This window comes from Chinchilla lanigera, unplaced genomic scaffold (genome assembly GCF_000276665.1).
Source record: "Chinchilla lanigera isolate Chin_1 unplaced genomic scaffold, ChiLan1.0 scaffold00129, whole genome shotgun sequence".
Lineage (NCBI taxonomy): Eukaryota > Metazoa > Chordata > Mammalia > Rodentia > Chinchillidae > Chinchilla > Chinchilla lanigera.
The window spans coordinates 3795045-3815038 of record NW_004955530.1 but is presented as its reverse complement, the minus strand read 5'-3'; the positions used below and the strand labels follow the sequence as shown (position 1 = coordinate 3815038).

General features: G+C 44.3%; 1 protein-coding gene across 1 annotated transcript in view; it reads left to right on the top strand.

Annotated features, from left to right (window-relative positions):
* Positions 1–19703, top strand: part of Tle4 (transducin-like enhancer of split 4) — a gene marked incomplete at its 5' end in the record, with an annotated part of 137261 nt that extends 117558 nt beyond the window's left edge. Inside the window, 11 exon segments of the mRNA XM_013507550.1 lie at positions 570–623; positions 1092–1244; positions 2438–2570; positions 2886–3079; positions 3531–3607; positions 12491–12740; positions 13740–13987; positions 15314–15461; positions 15710–15860; positions 16202–16278; positions 17986–19703. Coding sequence (XP_013363004.1) covers positions 570–623; positions 1092–1244; positions 2438–2570; positions 2886–3079; positions 3531–3607; positions 12491–12740; positions 13740–13987; positions 15314–15461; positions 15710–15860; positions 16202–16278; positions 17986–18093 — 1593 coding nt within the window.
* Between the last annotated feature and the right edge of the window lie 291 nt (positions 19704–19994).

The window sequence follows — 19994 nt, the reverse complement described above, 5'->3', positions numbered from 1 at the left end:
AGAGATGCTAAGGAAAAGGTAAGCTCAGAGACCACTTCAAATGCCTGACTGCACTGGTGTGCTGAGGCAGGTCCCAGATTTTGTGGGTGATAACTTTCAGAGATCTCCAGAATGTCCCTGGCTCATTTGCCCCTGGTGGCACGGGGCGGGTCTCACAGAAGGGAGGCACTGAGTGGGAAGTGTGCAGGCTCCCACTGCCCGCTCTGCTTGCCCCACTGGTGCCCCGCAGACTGCGAACTCTGGTTTTTAAAGCACAGAGTAAGCTACAGCCGTCTGTAGGCCGAATCATGCTTGGGCGTGCCAGTTTGCATCCTCTGTTCCGGAGTGATAAGCAAGCAGTCGTCCACAGTGTGTTAAGCTGGAAACTGGAGCCATTGCCTATAACCTCATCATGAACACTGAAGAGACCAGGACACGACAGTGTTCGGCACGGTTGGGCACAGTTTGTTTTCTAAGGTAGTGAAGAGTTAGGCTGAACCCAGGGTAGACCCAGCGGTTCGAATTTTGTTGTTTTTGTTTGTGTTCTTTCTGCTGGTGGAGGCGGTAATGCTTCTCAATTGTCCATGCAGGACAGCGACGGTGAAAAGAGTGATGACAACTTGGTGGTGGACGTTTCCAATGAGGTACAATACGTTCATGATTTGTTTAACCTCCTCTTGCCTGGCTGTAACAAAGGCCGGTGTCCAAACTATCAGTGTCCATTGTGCTCCTAATTTTTAAATGGACTCTTTATTCTCAATATAAATGAGGTATTACTGAGTTTATATGTTACTGGTCCGTTTTTACTTTATTTACATGTCTTTTTGTACCACAGTGAATGCACAACAGACATTTGCTCAGCCTGCAGATCTCATTTGCAACCAGCTTGCAGATTGGTGGATTTTGCTTTCTATTTTGTTTATTTTAAATACTGAAGTATTTTCTTTGGCCTTTATACCAAATATTTCCTCTGGCAGTTTCCATGAGTTTGTTGTCAATTGCAGGACGTTTTGTACTGAGCTGTTAGATGCTTTCAGCTAGAAATGCCCACACACAGGGCCCAGTGTTGCGAATGTGCTGTGAGCCTTACTGCCCATGATGTGCCTTCACAGGATCCATCTTCCCCCCGAGGGAGCCCCGCACATTCCCCTCGAGAGAACGGCCTGGACAAGACGCGCCTGCTCAAGAAAGACGCTCCGATCAGCCCCGCCTCCATCGCATCTTCCAGCAGTACTCCTTCCTCCAAATCCAAAGAACTTAGCCTTGTAAGCAGCTCTGCCCCACCACTCATAGGCCTGCCAATTGCAAGATACTTGGGTCTAACTTTAATTTTGTGTGTGTGTATTCTATACATTTTTCTATAGGGCTTTGATTTCCAAATGCACATATATGTTCAGTGTCTTAAGTTTAATTGACTGAAGTATTTTGGGGCCAGAACTGGGCTTGCTAACAACAGGTGTTTGTCTTTCGAGTCTTCTGTAAGTGTAGGGAGAGGGATGTGAAGAAGCTGAGTGAAACATGCCTTAATAAAGATAAAAAATGCATGCTGGGCTTACAGGGACGGGTTTATCGCCTGTGGTTTATGATAAACTTGGCTTGGGTCTTTGATATCATTTTGTTGCTAGCTTTGAGTCACCAAGCTATGACTGCAGTAATTTCCCCTTCCTGTCTGAAAAGTAATGTCATTTACAGTAGTCTACTTCAACTCACACCACAAATCCCAGATGTAAAAGTGAGCTGCTCACAAGTCAAGATAATCTCCCTGCACCTCCATGTTTGTGTGGTTATTTTAATTGTGTTCTTTTGTGGTATCTTCTTTTCTTCTCACCAGTTATTTCCTTATAGTGTAACTTTTTTTTTAAAGAGCTGAATTCAGCTTTCAGATAGTTTGTAAAGTCACACCGAAAAGAAAGGAAAGTGTGCAACTGTGTGCAAGTTAGGGAGATAACTAAATATCTAGCAGAAGGCTGGATAAAGCGGTGGGGGGGGGGTGTCATGTTTTCTTTTGGCCTGTACGTGTGTGGGTGACCTCCTCTTGCTGAGTTTCTGTGAAGATTGAAGCTTGGGTCTTTTCTAATGGGACCTGTCAAACAGGAGACCACTTGTGGCATGAACAGTCCACTGGGAACCCAAATTAAACCACAGGGTCTGAAGCCGGATACCAGCTAGGACTCCATGGCTTGTCAGCTTTCTTTAGCCTCTGAGCCCAGTTTCCTGGAAATTATCTACTCTGTAAAGTCAGTTTCAACTCATATGTTCATGAACTTTGGTTCTTTTTGTTTTCTTACTAGCTCTTTTTAATTAATGCAAGAAAAAGGCCCTAGCTGAACAGTCTCTTCCGTTTTTCTTCTTCCTTTCCTTTTATTCTTTTCCTTTTTGTTTCTTTTACCTTTTAAATGCTAACCTCATTGTTAAAACCATGTTCTCATGACTGGTACATTTCGTTATCTCTTGTTAGAATGAAAAATCTACTACTCCTGTGTCAAAGTCCAATACCCCTACTCCACGAACTGATGCACCCACCCCAGGCAGTAACTCCACTCCTGGACTGAGGCCTGTGTCTGGAAAACCACCAGGAGTGGACCCCTTGGGTTAGTAAGGACAAAAGTTTCCTTCTGTATTACCTGTATGCTTCTGTTGAATTTAAAGTGACTTGAATAGTACAGTGCATTAAAAGTACTAATGGCTGGCATCAAGTGGCTGTTAGTGGCTGTATCATTCATCCCAAACAAGCAGCCTGGCAGTTAGCATGTCTGGCACGTGCTAGGCTTCGATGACTTTCGAGAATATTCAACTAAGTTCATTTGAACCATGGACTGTCCTTACTAACATATTTTGAGCATGTCTTCGATGTTGCTTCATGTGTTCGTGGTTTTTCCCTCCCCTCATACTGTCTTGGTCTGCAGCATCCAGCCTGCGGACCCCAATGGCTGTCCCTTGTCCATATCCAACCCCGTTCGGAATTGTGCCCCATGCCGGGATGAACGGGGAGCTGACGAGCCCTGGAGCCGCCTACGCCGGCCTGCACAACATCTCCCCGCAGATGAGCGCGGCTGCTGCCGCTGCCGCTGCCGCTGCCGCCTATGGAAGATCACCCGTGGTATGTTCTTACGAAATGATACTTTAGAGCTCAGAGGATTGTCATCCATCATGGAATGTAGTTTTTACAGTAATGAATTTTCCTGGAGGGATCTGAATGCATTTGGAGATGTGATAACTTGAGATCTGCTTTATTTTGGAAAACACGAAAGTTCCTTTTTTAATCTTTCTCAAATTGGCATTATTTTGGAAATTTTAAATCTACAGAATTAGATAAAATAATCAGTTAACCTTTCATTTCTGTCATGAGCTTTTGTGATTTTGTTCCTTGTGTTCCACCCTGAGTGTGTGACCATTCAGTCCTACAGATGCTATCATTTTATCAGTGAATACTTGTGTTTATATCTCCAGAATTTTTATTTTCAAAGGATCTGTTTCTGCAGGTTTTAAGAAAGATGACTAGAGTAAAATAGCATGACACTGATTTATCGTTTTGTGTGGGGAAATTCCAGGTGGGGTTCGATCCGCACCATCACATGCGTGTGCCAGCGATACCTCCAAACCTAACAGGCATCCCGGGAGGAAAGCCGTGAGTACCCTGTGCCTTTTCTGCTCACTGTGTGTTGAGCCCAGGCCCCTTGTTAGCCCTTTCGACTTTGAACACTGATAGCGTTTGCTGGGGTTATGAATAGTTTACATCTTGCAGAATAGTTTTCATTTTCTCTTAGCACAGGAAAAGAGATAATAAGGTGAAGTATTTGTATGTTCAGTTTAAAAATCTCAAGCTTTAACATGGAAATGCAAATTGCAGAGGCAGCCCCAAAAGACAGGCCTTCTCCCTGTCTGCCACTGATTTTCAGGCAGTTCTTTGCTCACAAAATCTGATGGTTATGTGCAAACCTGGACGCTCAAAATACAAACATGTAGGAAAGAGATGGGCCAAACCTCAAAGGTGGAAAAGAAAAGAGGGCAGTCCCGTGCTCAGTTCTGCTTCTGGAAAGCGTGACTTGCTCAGCTACCTTCTCTCACTGACTGGGCCCTTGGACTCTGGGTTCACAGACTCCCTGAGTCAGGGGACACAAAGCTCTTCCAGCCCTCTATTGCATGTTCTGACCTCTCACTATCTCTCAGTCCATGTTCTTCATTTCACTGTAATGCGTATCTTTTTATTACTACCAATTCTCTATAATCAGCATCTTCTTCCTGGACACAGGACTTTACTGTAAAGTGGTGTTGGTTCTGCCTTTAAAATGCCCATTGGGTTTTCCGTGCCTCTTTCAGGAAACACCTGACCCTGCGTAGCGGCTCAAGTCCCCTTCCCTCCAGGCTTGCCTGGCTTGGGCATTTGCAGTTGTGGTCAGCCTCCTGCAGCAGGTTGCCTGTGGCTCACTGTCTGCCTTCAGATCTGTCAGTGACATTGAAGCACTTGTCCTGGTACTTCTTTCAGAATGCCTCCCTTCCTTGCTTTCCTACTGTTCCTCTCTAGTTAGTCCCTTATCTTTCTTATGTTTGTTTGTAGTGTTAGTTCTTCCCAGGGCAGAACCTCTTGATGTTGAGTTGTAGAAGTAACTTCAGTGCCTTAAGTGACACCTACTTCATAGTGCTCATGGTCTAGTGTGAGGAAGTGAGTATGCGCTAATCCTTTCCTGTCTACCTTCCCTGTGCTTATTTCTTTACTCAGTTGTCACCCGCGTGTTTCCTGTGTCCTGTGCTCTCCAGCTTGCCTGCTCTCTCAGTGTTAAATGTGCCTCCTTTGAGCCGCCTTTCCTTGCCATCTGACGAGTAAGAATCTTGGCTGTTCCACCTATAACTGACTACACTGCAGACTCTGCCTAATCTTCTGACTGCATCAGCCCCATAACTGAGTTGCTCAGTAAATATTTGACTGATTAATAAGGGAAACAAGGCAAATGAGACTTTTGAGTTCCTTGAGAATAGAAGACATAAACATCAATTATCATAAAACTCTGTGTACCTATGTTTTCTGCAAGTATTTGTTGACAGACCGACAAATCTTGTTGACCAAAAACTCTGATGTATTTGAAGGTGAAAGTTTGTTCTCTTTCAAGCAGTGCCTAAATAACAAGGTCAAAGGATTAAGCAAATAACAACTCAGATGCCTACAAGTTCCATTCAAACTGGTATCATTTGTGACGGAGATGGAGGGGCTCCTTTAGGGTGAGAGTACAGTCCTTTTTCTAGGTGCTGCATAGTCACTACTTAGGGTACCAGCAGTTGCACCCAGAGCTGCAGTATATCTACTGCCGTGGACAGAGGAGCTTCTTCAGCTTTGCCTAAGGTTCCAAAGGGTAAAGCAGGTTGCATGCATCTAAATAAACAACAACAGTATTGTTTGGGGTGTGGCCTGTTGAGAGACTGGAATCACGTCTCCCTTATGGTGCTACTGAGTCTTGAACTAAGCTGCCCTTCCTTACTCTAGTTTGACTCAGGGTGTATAAAATTTTTACCATCTTTTGGGGAAAGATCAATGAATTGGAAGGGTTTTTAAGAAATGTTCCTAGGAGTGATGGAGTCAGCACCTAATGCATTTGGCAAATGACTCTTTACAAAAAAAAAAAACAGGAAAAGAATGTAACGTGGTTAATAATGTTGACCCATGTGGATCTGTAACGGCAGGCAGAAACACCAAAAGGACACCAGGATTTGGAGGCAGATTTATTTACGTCAACGGGCAGTGATGGGGATCATTCCTAGAATGTCGAGCCCTGATCTCTGGTGGTCCAGGGCTTACACGAGATAAGCAAACAAGAAGTACGGAGGCAGAATCGCTTGTCAGTTGGGGATTGGTTTAAATAATGTGCATCATAGTGACCAGCCATTTCTAAGAGACAGGAACACCTGGGACAGGAAACCTGGGCAACCAAGAAACTGAAGTATAGCGGTGTGTGTGGGGAAGGTTTCTGTTATAGATTTAGGAGTTTGACAGACTCAAGTTTGAATTTTGATTTTGCCACTTGACCAATAGGAAGAGTGGCTTTACCCAGGGTTTCTTAACTTTGTCAGCGTTATTCGGCATGTTAGCAAGAAGGATGTGAGGATGAACATCTTGGTGACATGCTGCTGACTGAGCGCGGTGTTTGATGGTGTGGTGGCTGTTTACTTATCCCAGCACCATTTCCCACTCAGCTGTGGCAGCAGGGTCCAAGTTCTAGGGCCGTAGAGCATGCACTATGTGTTCGGGAGCGGAAATAACAAATTTGGATTGAATAGTTGGATTCCATAATTTCTGTCCTTGGTATTTTTTTATGTAAAGGGGTATCAAGATCAAATTCCTGTTCATTTATGCCTATAGAGATGACCTGCTTTTATTACAGATTTTTACAGCAGAAGGGAGCATAATGATTGGGTGGCATTCTATATCGTAAGATGTAGAATTTGTGAAACTTGGTCTTTGTTTCCTGTAGATTCTACAATATAAAATACTAAATCACCAAAGGCCTGCCTGCCACATGCCCTCTCACAAAGTAATTGCCTTTCTCCAGAAAGAAAACAGTTGTACATCTCCATCTCAGTGATTTTTATAAAATTAATTGCTACGTATTAGCAGAATTGTAATTAAAAATGCATATGTGAAGCTAATGAACAGAGTAGCATTTATTTGATAATTCATATTGAGTTTTCTTGCCTATCATGGTGGCTGTAATGACTACAGAGTTTAATTTCATAAACCAAAAATGGACTTTCGCCTTCATCTGCTGCTTATGTGAGACTTTTGTAAGTAGTGTATAATCATTTGATTAAAGCCAATTACTAGTAACATTGTGAGATCTGGTGTTTAAATGCAGCAAAAACAAAAGATCTCAGTTTATGCGCTTCAGGCTGCTCACAATTAAGAAATCTTTCTCTGAAGGAGAATTTGTTTATATACAGTAACACTTTCAAAATGGGAAAAATACCTGATGCACAGTAAAAACTATCAAGTGTATATTGCCAGCTGACCCATTGGTGGGTTTATATGCTAATTTTCTATCGTACTTCATGAAGGGTAGCAGTCAGACCTTTAATTTTGAAGCCAGCCTTGAGAACTATCTTGTGAGGTGTTGGAAATTTGAAGATATCTGAGAGGGAAGAACACAGCATAACAGAACCAGGCTTTGGCTGGGGATTTAGCTCAGCGGCACAGCACCTGCCTGGCAAGCGCAGGGTCATGAGTTCAATTCCTGGTACCGGAAAACAAACAAACAAACAAAAAAAGAACCAGACTTCTTAGAGGTTGAGGTAGGAAGGCCAAGAACTTCTTTTAAATATGCTTGTTCTTCATCAAAGATGGTGCTCAGATAAAATACTGACTTGCACACACATACTGGACCTCACTGAAAGTTTGAGATACAGTCCTATCCTCAGCTCCAGACATAACAGTTTTCTCAGTTGTCTTCTCTTTGCTTCACCAGGTCTATTGGAAGACTGCTCTTTACTCCTGAGCTTTTGCTGGTCTGCGTGTGTCTGCGTCTGTGTGTGTGTGTGTGTGTGTGTGTGTGTGCGCGTGCATGTGCGTGCAGACGCACATGTGCAATGTGCTTGTGGGAATTTGGGTCACTATTTGTCCCATTTCCTGCACCCTTTTCCTCTCTAGTCTTAACATTTCTAGTTATTTGTTGAATGTCTTAACTAAGCATCTTGTGTATTACTTATCCTCAAATTCATTATATTCAGAAAGCACTGTCACGTATTAGTACTTCCTCCCTATTTCCCTATTTTTTCATAGCTACCAGTATCCAGTTTCTAATTTCCTGAGTCTCAGAAACTCCGTCATTGTCGGCTCCCTTATCACGTCTCATTCGTCAAGTCCTACAGAACTGTCCATCCGTTGTTACCTCCGTCTTCCCATCCTTGGCCTTGCTGCTTCAGGTGCCTGAGTACTGTCCCCTGGGTTAGAGGGTAGTTGCTTCTATTCCTCCTATTCACCTGGGTTGGCTTTCTGTCGCTGACAGGATACCTGCAATAATCATTGTACAGGGAGGGAAGGTTCTGCTGTGGGTCAGATTGCAGCTAAGGTCAGGTGGCTGCCTTGCTGTCCGGACCGAGGCAAGGGAGTACATCATGGGGGGCGGTATGGCAAAGGAAATTGCCTGTCTCACTGCAGCCAAGAGATAAGCCTGCACAACGTGGAGGGAAGGGTAGGCAGGTGGGCGTCCCAATGGTGCACGTCCACCCACCGACCCTCATCTCCAGCCCCTGCCTGCCCAAAGGCTTCACCACCTCCATTATCAGGAAGCCGTCATCTAGGCCAGCGGTGGCGAACCTACGGCACAGGTGTTGTTTTTCTTTTAAAACAGAGGGTGTTAATGTAGAATTGTTTTTTGCTAAAAGCTCAGTCTCAGGTTTAATTGCAGGTTGTCACTTTGCAGTAAGTCAGTGGGTTTGGGTTGCAGTTTGGCACTCATCTCTAAAAGGTGCGTCATCCCTGGCCTCAGCCTTTGGAAGATATTTAGATCCAAATTGTAGTGACACCCTGTTCCTTGCAACTAAGTTTATGTTGTTAGTGGTTTTCCCCCAGTAATTTCATACCTTCTGTTCACCCCAAAACTCTGGTGCCATCTTTGAAGTTCTGAGGCTAGTACTGCACATTTTTCCTTTTGTGGCTGTGTAGCTGCCATATTTTGTCACACTGTTCTGACCATCTCCCCCACGCACTTACTCAGGGGTCACTTCTGAATAAATGAATTTGAAAGCAATCAAGGGGTTCCTCAGAGCATTTCACCTCCTGCTTTGGAGTTCTTGGTGTCTTCTCTGCTGCTCCTGCCTACTGAAATACTTTCCCTATCTTCCTCCCTCCTTGGTGCACTCTGTCCTTTCTTTAAAACCCACGACCAGTACCATGTCTCTCATAAAACAGCACTTTTATCTTTCTTTTCAAACCACTTCCAAATCCTGCTTCCTATCGGAGTGTGACCTGGTGTTGTAGCTACTTCAGTGATTTCCTCATCAGCATTCCTACATGATAAGCCATTTATGGACAAGGCTTCCTTCCCTAATGCTTTCTCCTTAGCATATTGTTTGTCTCTCAGCTCATGGGTAGGTTGTCTTTACTACGCAGAGTGTTGAGGCATCCGCTTTGATCGGAAGAGACTAGCCCCCTGAGCTTGAGATTCTGTGACTCCTAGAAATTTGGATTTTCTTTACATACTCCAGTACTTTTTGCTAGTTACACATCGAAGAGCTGGTTTAGATATGCTAAGTGTGGACTAGAGCTTTGGTTTTTCAGCCCTGAATACTGCATGTTCACTAATAGTGGACAGAAAGCTGCACTGAGTCCTAGATACAGTTGGACTCTTGAGATTCATTTGGATCCTCTAAAAGGAAATTCTAGGAACACAGGAGGTGCTCACAGAGTGGTTAAGTTGAAGAGTATTCTGTCGAGAACCTTGCTGAAACTGTGTGTCTGGTTTCTTAACTATTTAAATTCCCAAGTACCTTTAAAAACCATTTGAGATTCTAGAGAGGAGAAAGGGATGTCTTTTCAAAGAAATTACCATTAAGAATGTATAACAACATCTGAACTTGGAATAACCTTCCTCTCCCTTCCTTGAAGATTTAGTCTTGATGAACTCTGAATTGCTAAATCAGTTAGCCTTTTTCTTGGTCATCATCCCTCAGAATCTCAGCTTTTCTTCAGGAACATATTGCCTGAACTGAAGCCTGACTCGCTCTGGAGGTCACCCCTTTTTATGCCATGGGGGGCTGAGGGGGAGGGGCTCGCAGTGTGCTCATATCCCACAATGCATAGGGGCACTGGTTCCCCTGCTCCCTCTTCCTCAGACTCCACCAGAACTGAGCTTCTCTGCCCTTCGTAAAACACCTTGCTTCTTTTCAGACCTGTGCCAGTTGACTCTATGCCCCATCTGCCTTGCTTAGGTTTTCCCCCAGTTTGTTAAAGACTTAGCACAAGGTGTAGTCGTTCCCTACCCAGTGCCAGCCACGACTCTGGATTCTGCATGGACAGTCCCACAATAACTTCACTTTGATTTTTGGGCTACCTCATCTCTAGTGAATATCTGCCCTATTCACCTTCAGCTACCTGCATTTTCAGGCTCATAAGAGTTGGTCCTCACCTCTGGCACCTCCAAAATCCAAGCATTGCACCCAGCTAGGACTGTGTCTCTAGCTTCCTGACTTCAAGTCCCTATGCCGTGGTCTGTCTCCTGCAGTGGCCCAGGCTAGTTACCCTTTTTGATCCAGCCGCCTACAGCCCATTCATCATCCAGCAACCACAGTGGTCATTCAGTATCTTAACTGAACTGTGTCACATGTTTCCAGCGGCTTGCCTTCTAATCACAGTAATATCCAGACTTCGCATCGCAGCTTGCAAGGCCCTTCCCCTGTCTTCAAGCCCATGTCCCGTCACTCCATTCAATGCTCTCGGCTTCAAGGCATTTATGTGACTGTTCCTTCTACCTGGCACTTCATACCCTTTCCTCTCGAAGATGTAAGCTCGTGTGAAAATGGGCTTTTTCTCCTCTGATTCCCTCCTGCCTAAAAGTGTCTAAAACACATGAGGCTGTTAATGATGTGAGCTGAATGAGCTTGTTCTCTCCCTCTGCCTGCATTTTTCCCATATTCCTTCTCACATCCTGTCTTGAGATTCCCACAGAACCGTGGAGCTTCTGATGTCCCCAGTGCTGACCTCTGGTCTTTTTATAGTTACTCGTGTGAGCATCTCGCTGAAGAGTGTACTCTCTCCTCAGCCCCACCAGCTGCTCGGGAGAACGGAATGTGTGGGCTTCTTTCTCACTCCATCCTGAGCATAGAGCTTGGTACACAAGGGTACCCAAGAAACGTGTTAAGTGGATGAACCTGCCTGTACATTTTCATGTGATTGGCTATCTTCTCCTTTCCGCTTATGGTCTCTGTTAGTAACAGATCTGCCTCTCTGACTGTTCTTGCTGGGGATTCGTTAACTCAGCCTTCAGTTAGACTGGGCAGCTGAGCTGCTTTTCACCACATAAGGTGCTCTGGGATTATTTTTTCTTCCTTCAGAGCTTCAGCCATCTCTTATTTGTGGTGGACTGTACATTTTTCCAGTCCAGCCTCATTCCTTAATCGAAGGTGTTTGAGTTTTTATTGGCCCTCACATTCAATAAAACCAATCCCCATATGTGTACCACTGAGTTAGGCTTCCCTGTCACAGTCACTAGCTTTTGCAGTCTCCCCTGTCCATGAGTCCTAAGCTTTGGAGTTCTGCTAACTGTCTGCTTTAGTGTCTCCAAGTCCTGTTGATTTGACTCAAGGAATGGCTTCCACCCATTGCCTCGTGGCTCCCACCTCCTTCCCCTGCAAAAAGTCTGTGTGCTGCTTTCTCCTGCAGCTCTCTGTGGTCTTTGAGAAAGTAAAGGCAGGCCTCCGTATCTTGCACCGCCGCAGCGTGCTCTGGGTCGATTTTTGGGAGCATTCAGATGGTTGATGAAGGCTGCTCAGTGATTGGCTCAATTTTGATAAATGTGACAGGCCTGTGGATTTTCATGTTAACACACCATAGAGCTTCAGTTTGATTCTAAACTTCCCTTTGGCTCAGTTCAAGTTCCCATCCTTGGTGCACCCATAGTTGCCCTTTGGCACATTTTTTGCAAACTTCTTCCCATCAGCACATGTGCCTGAACTCCATACCAAAGTAGCAGGACATAATTTCCCAAATGGCCCTTGTAGCCCCCACATAGAGCCAGCCCCTCCTGCCGCTGGGGTTTCCTGCACATGGTCCAGCCTGCAGCCCAGCTGCTTCACTGTCCCCTCCCAACTTCAGTCGCACCTGAGAACCGGGTACTTTTACATTTTCGGGCTTGTCTTGGCTACGAACTGGAGACATTACTGCCGGTGGGTGCTCGCTGGTGGGTGCGCGCTGTTGGCCCTGGGGCTGTCACGTGGGATGCTTTTTCGTGTCCCCTTGCCACTCAGATTTACTAGAATTTGTGATTATCAAGTCTGAGCGGAGTGTTGAGATGGGACTTTTAATTTTTTAACACATCTGCCATCTCATCATCTATGCCTGGAGATTCTTAGGTCCCGAGAGCTTCACAGTTGTAGCTTCCTGATTTCCATTAGTTAAGTTGCTTGATTGGAGTAAATTGATCATTAGGCAAAATCTGATCACAGGCCTGAGAATCACTGTAAAGTAGAAGGCAGTGCAAGTTTATAGCGTTCCCTGAAAGATTAGGTGTCATACTTGACATTCGTCATCTTATTTAGTTCTCTGAGAGGTATGTACATCGTCTTCCTTGTAGAGCTCAGAAGTTAGATTCAGAAAGGTTTAGTAACTACTGATACCCAACAGCCAGTAACAACCTGAGATTTGATGGTGAGTTTAGTGGTGTCACTGAAACTTGTATTATTTCCAGTGTTTTAGGTAAATTTGGCTAGCTTGCATATCTCAAATATACACACAAAAGTCTTTTTCCTTGTTACACTGAAGAGCTTAATACCATCTTTTGTACATTCCTCTCTTCCCGTCTTCTCTTAGAGCCTACTCCTTCCACGTTAGTGCGGACGGTCAGATGCAGCCGGTCCCCTTCCCCCCTGACGCCCTCATTGGACCTGGAATCCCCCGCCACGCTCGCCAGATCAACACGCTCAACCACGGGGAGGTGGTGTGCGCGGTCACCATCAGCAACCCCACAAGACACGTGTACACGGGCGGCAAGGGCTGCGTCAAGGTGTGGGACATCAGCCACCCTGGCAACAAGAGTCCTGTCTCCCAGCTGGACTGTCTGGTGAGTGAGCAGGCGTGCACAGGACTTAGACCCTGACTCAGAAAACAGCAGAGGTGCTGGGGGAGGTGTTCAAGCAGCACCGCTTGGCCCTGGTCCCAGTGGCATGCTGGCCCCTCAGAGGGGTGTCTTCTTTGGCTTCCCAAGGCAGAGCTCCAGCTGCGTATGTGTGCGCAATCTTCAATACGGTTTTCCAATCCTGAGAAAGGCAAATCACTCACTGAACTGTCTGATGAAGGGGTTAAATAAACCCTTAAAAGTGTTTACACCTGGTTTCTATGAATGGGACCTAAAAATCTCCACCTATAAAGAGTAATTACTGCTGCATGTGGCACACGCTAGAAACGCTCTTAGCCATTATACTGGCATTTGCTCTTGGGTTGCATAGGACACTTGAGCCTGATTTTTTTGCCTTCTGTCAGTAGAACTTGTTGGTGCATCAGGAGGCTAGGTCAGTTTAACATCATTATATGTACGTTAGAGTCCTATACTCTCATGAACTGGGGAGAATTCTTCCTCCTGTTCCTTAGGGCTCCTTAATCAAGTCTCTCCTCCCCTGGATCCTACGTCATCCAACACATGGTGCCCTATTGTCATACATCCTGGGGCCAGGTGGAAGGAGCGGAGTTCGGGCGTCTTACCTGCAGTAGTAGGGTCTGCAGCCGCAGCGACGTGTGAGGGGCTCCAGGCCTGGGCACAGTAGGGCTGGGAGAGCAGCGTGAGTGTGCGTGAACATCTGTGTGACACGCATATTCGATCTAGGTCTGTACATTGTGATGCTAATTAAGATTAAATATCTCAGTACTAAATTTTGTAGATCAAGTTTAAGTACTTCCTTAATTTCATGTAATTTTCTAGCATTAATCTACTTTATCATTGTCATAAGTATAAATGGCTCATTAAACCAGGAGGGAACACAATACTTTTATGGATTTCTCCTCTCGTGTTAACGCTGTTTTCCTTTCCTCATGAGTAATCCTTTGATGGGTTTTGTCTCCGCAGAACAGGGATAACTACATCCGTTCCTGTAGATTGCTCCCTGATGGTCGCACCCTAATTGTTGGAGGGGAAGCCAGTACTCTGTCCATCTGGGACCTGGCGGCTCCGACCCCGCGCATCAAAGCAGAGCTGACGTCCTCGGCCCCCGCCTGCTACGCCCTGGCCATCAGCCCTGACTCCAAGGTCTGCTTCTCCTGCTGCAGTGACGGCAACATCGCCGTGTGGGACCTGCACAACCAGACGCTGGTGAGGTAGGTCAGCAGGATCTACTTAGAGGGGGAAATGATGTTCCCCCATTGCGCTGAAGTGCTCTTTGTGTGGCTTATGCGTGTGTATCCAAATAGAACACTCACCCCAGAATGCTTTGGATTATCTGTATCCCAGTATTTCAGGACAGACAGCCCCAACACCGGAGTTTATTAGGAAATGAGATTGTATAGGCTTACTCTTACTTATTTTGAAATGATTCTCTAGCTGTCTGCACCTAACATATCACAGGTGCAAGGTGATACCAGGTAAAGAGTGTGAGAAGGTGTGGTCAGCCCTAGGTACAAGGCACTGTGTGTCTGTAAAGAGAAATGGCCTTTACTCTGTCTCTTAATTTTGAAGGGCTGAACTCTATATGCAGTTCAAAACTGAAACAGTTGTTAGGCTTGTTGCTCTGGGGTTAGGCTCATATGTGGAACTTCGAACTTCTTTCCCAGTGTGCTTTTTACATTCACCAGGCATGCATCTAGGCCGTGAGTCCACCAGGAGCCTTCCATGCGCTTCTGGAGAGCTTGGCCTTTCTGTCCCTATCTGCTCTCCAGAGATTGCTGTTATCTGGCAGCCGTCTTCTCCTATCCCCTGTGCTATCTCCACTCCTCTACAGAAGGAAAAATAACTTTCACAGCCTCTTCCACATGACGGTGACAGAACAGGTCTCCAAGCTATCTCTGATGCGGTCATGTGCATATAGATACGTGTTTTCTTTTGTTAATTTTAGTTGTTTTTTTTAATGCATCAGCACTCACAATCGTATTTTGGTGTAAATGATTTGAAGAGCTTTGTAAGTATTTAAAAATAAAAAGCACAGGAAGTTCATCATGTGGATTAAACTTCAATTCCACACAACTTCATCCCTTGTGTGTGTGGGAGATAGGGTTTGGAGTGCCCCAAGGAGAGCAGAATCGAGGAATATTTCATTGCCCTTTGTAAAATGGCATGGTGTCTACACATACACATGTCTGCCCACTCCCTCCTGCGTACTTTCAGTCACCTGTAGGTCACTTATAATACCCGGCACAACGTAAACGGTATGTAAGCAGTTCTTCTCTGTTGTTTAGGAAATGATGTCAAGGAAAAAGTCTGCATATTGGGTACAGACAACTTTTTCTAAGTATTTTCTGTCCACGGTTAGTTGAATCTGCAGATTGGACCTCACGGATGCAGAAAGCTGCCTGCATATGTTTTGTTATTACTTTGAATAATTAGAAAACACACAAAACAGAATCTACAGATAAGGAGGCCTGCTTTAAAATCGACTGCTAAGGAATGCCAAATTTTTGAGGGCATTCTCTCCATTTTGACATTTTCAGGCAATTCCAGGGCCACACAGATGGAGCCAGCTGTATTGACATTTCTAACGACGGCACCAAGCTCTGGACGGGCGGCTTGGACAACACCGTCAGGTCCTGGGACCTGCGCGAGGGGCGGCAGCTGCAGCAGCACGACTTCACCTCGCAGGTGCGGTGATGGGCCGTGGCGTTCTCGAGGCTGTGGCTTCGTGGAGCAGAACTCCAAAGGAAGGGGGAGGGCACCTTCAGCTGTGGGTTAGTTTGGATTCGTCCACTTAACTTTGGTTTCTTCCTCCACAATTCAGATTATCTTTGTTTCCTTACTGATTTATATCGCATCCCCAAAAGAGACAGTACCTCCTTGTTTAAAAAAAAGCGCCTGTCCTCAATAGCTGCAATCTCCTGTTTTAATTCTAGATCTTTTCTCTGGGCTACTGTCCAACCGGAGAGTGGCTGGCGGTGGGGATGGAGAACAGTAACGTGGAAGTGTTGCATGTCACCAAGCCAGACAAATACCAGTTGCATCTACACGAGAGCTGTGTGCTGTCCCTCAAGTTTGCCCACTGTGGTAAGCAAGCTCCTTTGTTCATTTACTGTCACCCGGAACTGTTCGCTGTCTTGACGGAGTCCAAGCCAGGCCCTTTTGTGCATTCGCATGGCCCGCTTCAGAGTTTCAGTAACAGGAGTGCACATTGATGCCTGCCTCCCTGGTACCATAGGCTGGCTTTCTAGTATTAATTTATTTCTTTCATATCTTAAGTGTAAATGATTCATTAACTCCAGGAGGGGAGACAGACGTGAGCAGAAGCCCTATTGGTTGTGTGTGAGGAGCCGGTTCTCTGTGAGGCAAATTTCCGTACCTGGCAGGGTAACGCTTACATTGCCTTGTTTGAAACCCTCTCCCTGCAGGCAAATGGTTTGTGAGCACTGGAAAGGACAACCTTCTGAATGCCTGGAGGACACCTTACGGGGCCAGCATTTTCCAGGTAACCTCGAGCCGAGTGACTTGTTTATGGAGCTGATGCTGTATGCTCACAGTTTTACCTTAGCCACACTCTCGTCTCCTCTCAGGGGCGTCATGCACCTCAGGCCCCGGAAGTTTGACTGTCTTGTACCCACTGTGCCTGGGAGGGGGTGTCTGAGTGACAGTGCACCCAGTCTCGAGGCCTGGCACTGGGGACCCTCTCAGGACCCGCCAGAGCAACCAGGGCAACCCTGGTGCACTGGTTCTGCACTCTACATGCCTTTGTTCCCTTTTCCTTGTCAGGGAGGGAGTTTTTGGTCCTCTGTGAAATTTTCCTGAGTGTGTGTGTGTGTCTTTTTAAATTTTTTATTTTGAAACTTGAGTATTTTCCTTAGTCTCATTAGTATTATAAGTTCTTTTTTTCCCAAAGGAGAATTAGAGAAAAATTCACTAAATCTTGATTGATTTTATTTTTCTTATTGCCTTAGTGGAACTTTGTGCTCTTTTTGAAATTATTTGTAAAAAGATCAAATTATAGACAAGATGTATGTTCACATGCTGGCCCGCACACAGTATCTTTTACTGGTGAGAATTTCATGGGCAGGTTTAAGGACTTCATTCTTTCGATCTTCTATATTTAGGATGCTATTATCTAATGTTCTTTTTCTAAAAAATAATATGACAGATTTATGGTTGCTTGAACAAGGGCTGTTAAGTCATCAGAGTAAATTTGTTCAGTTGAATCCAAAATGTGTTGCATGAAAATACCGTGCAATATAGTTGGTAATACAAAAATAGCTGATCGTCACTCTCATGAAGCACATACTTTACCACGGGCCTTTTCATATTGTGGACCACAACCTTTTAGATGGTTCCAGCAATCACTTCTTCAAACAAATGAAATAACAATAATGTAGTACCTCTTTTATAGTACTAGGTATAAAGACTACATCTATCTGTACTGGATTTTGAACTCTCATAGTGGTTATTATCAGTGGGAATGAAAAAAAAAAGCCTGAGAAACATGCTGTGGTCAGACAGTCTTCGAGTCCTGGTTAAAATCCTGCGATTTTTGTTTGTTCTCTAATGAACACAGTGCCGTTAAAAGTTAACATTGAACCTTTTGTAGCATATCCACTGGATACAAAGCATTTGGGTATGGTACATTTCTCTTTCCAACTATTGAAGCTCTCTCGTAGAAGTTTGTATTATATTTTTACTCTGAGAACATTAGGCTTTTTGCTGGTATTTCTACTTTATCCCAAAAAATACAGTATTTTCAGTGTTGTTTCCCATGTATTACTTCAGCGAACTCTGAGGTGGCTGGACAGGGAAATGTCTGATGTCTTTGCCCTTAAAGGAGCCTGATGCTCAGACAGGGTGAGGGATGAGTCTCCTGATCGGAAGCTCCACCTGCATCCAGACATAATTCCTGACTTCACGGTCTGGAGCATAGAACTCAGAAGGGGTGTGACATTCATCGATGTGCGTGCTCCTACTGCTGGCTTGTCGGGCAGCCTGGCGAGTGTCCCTACTGCCCACTTCCCCAGGCCTGGCTCCAGCGCTTCCACCCTTAGGAAGCCCGTGCCTGCTCTCCCCAGTAAGGCTCCCGATGGCTCTGTGGAGCACGTTACCTTTTCATCTGCTCCAAGTTCTGCAGGCCTGCCTCTCAGTTCTCTAGGATTTTCCTCCAGTATTTAACATTTTTTATTATATGTTTCTTTCCTAGTCCAAAGAATCCTCATCGGTGCTTAGCTGTGACATCTCTGTGGATGATAAATACATTGTCACTGGCTCTGGAGATAAGAAGGCCACGGTTTATGAAGTTATTTATTAAGAACAAATCTTCATGCAAACTGGACTCCTTCTCCTTGTAGCACTTTGCGCTCTCATCTTTTGGGTTTTTTGATCACTCCCTACCCTTGCATCTAAAACTAAGGATTTCAAATGCTCATTGCAGTTGTGGAGTTTAATTCCCTTCCTTAACCCCACTTCCTCCTTGCTATTGAATTGTGAATACTCTTTAAGAACCTGTGATACCAAATCTTCAGCTGTCTATTTGGAAGAACATGGAATAAGCATACTTAACAGTGAACGGAATCTTTAATTATGTATTATATTTGTAATATATTTATTTTGTTTAAAGAAGGCTTTCTAACAATGACTGACTAAATAAAGCTGTCTGCTCCTGCATTGATAACGAAGGTGCATTGTATTTGATACACCTCCCCTCCTTTTTTTGGTGAAGGAGGGGAAAAGAGGGTTTAAAATAATTGATTAAAAATGTCACTAAATGTAGACTATTGACTGTATAGAGATGTGAAATGTATAATTACACATGGAAGCAATATGTTGCCGTGTTATTAGGTTTTTTTGTTTCTGTTTTCTACTTATTTTAAAGATCCTTGGAAATCTGGCTGAACAATTAGAACATGATAGGCCAAGTCATATTCATTTGAGTCTGTTTGGACAACTTTAATCACCATACCTATAGCTTTAGATGATATTCGATACAAGTAATTGGACGTTTTCTTTTTCCTTTTTTTTGACTTGTTGACAAGTGTCTTTGTAATATGTTTTTAATTCCCTTTTTTAAATTGTATTATAGACAGATGAACATGTTAAATTGGGCCTCAAAGAGAGAACTTAATCCCTCCTGGATGTTTTTGCCACCTTTCTTTGTAAAGGGAGCTGTGTATCTTCGGGCAGTTTTGTTCTGAGAAATTACAGGCTATTTTGTGGCATGCTCTTCGGGAGCTGCACAGACACAGGAAGGACTCCTACCGCTGTGCGAGTCAAGTCTTTCACAAAACAAGGACAGCGGAGGAGGGTTTGCGGAGACCTCCCTCCGGAAAACACAAAAGAACGGACTCGGTCCTGGGCTGAGGACTGCTTTCTTTACCTCCGGTTCTTTCCATGTCTTAGTTGGATGTCCCTGAAGTGGACACAGGCTGTGCCATTGTGCCAGAAACATTGTGTTATCTTTTATGTTGTTGTTGTTGCTGTTAAACTATAATATGTGACTCCTTTTTTTATTATTATTTTTTTGTTTGAATGCTTTAAAAAAAATCTTTTAAGTCTGTGGATCTGCTGATGTACAGTGCCTTTGCTGCTATGGATCAAAATCAAAAGAACCGTGTAGATAAACTTTATTGTATACGTAGAAAATTAATTTCATACTAGAAATGGATGGAGGCCACAAGTTGAAATGGACTGTCCATTGACGTTCCTAATGTGGTAGCAGAAAAAAATGGTGTCTTAAGTGCTTAGTGTTTGATGTCATTAACAGTTTCGTAAAACTCTACAGTGTAGAAAGATTTTGATACTAAACTGTGCATTGTACATAGTTCTAATGCATTGTATTGACCACCAGTACTTCTATAATGGTAGATTGTTTGTGCATTCAGACTTTTAAGCATTAAACATAAATAACTTCTAGTATGCTTATTTTTCTAATTCTTTGTTTTACTGCCTTTAGTTTATTATCTTGGTTATGTCATTTCCATGCATTAAAATTTACTAGTTGTATTCAAGGCAGATTGGTGTTAAAGTAATGTGGGTTTTGTATTGTTGCTGTTTTTATTTTGTATTTTCACTCAAGATGAGCTGGAAAGGGTAAAAGAAGTTAACAGCAGGCTGTTGCCACATATTTATTACCGCTTTAATTCATAAAGTGATACTATCCCAAAATTGTCATATCACTCAAAACCTTATTCCTTTAGAGCTGCACTGTTCGGT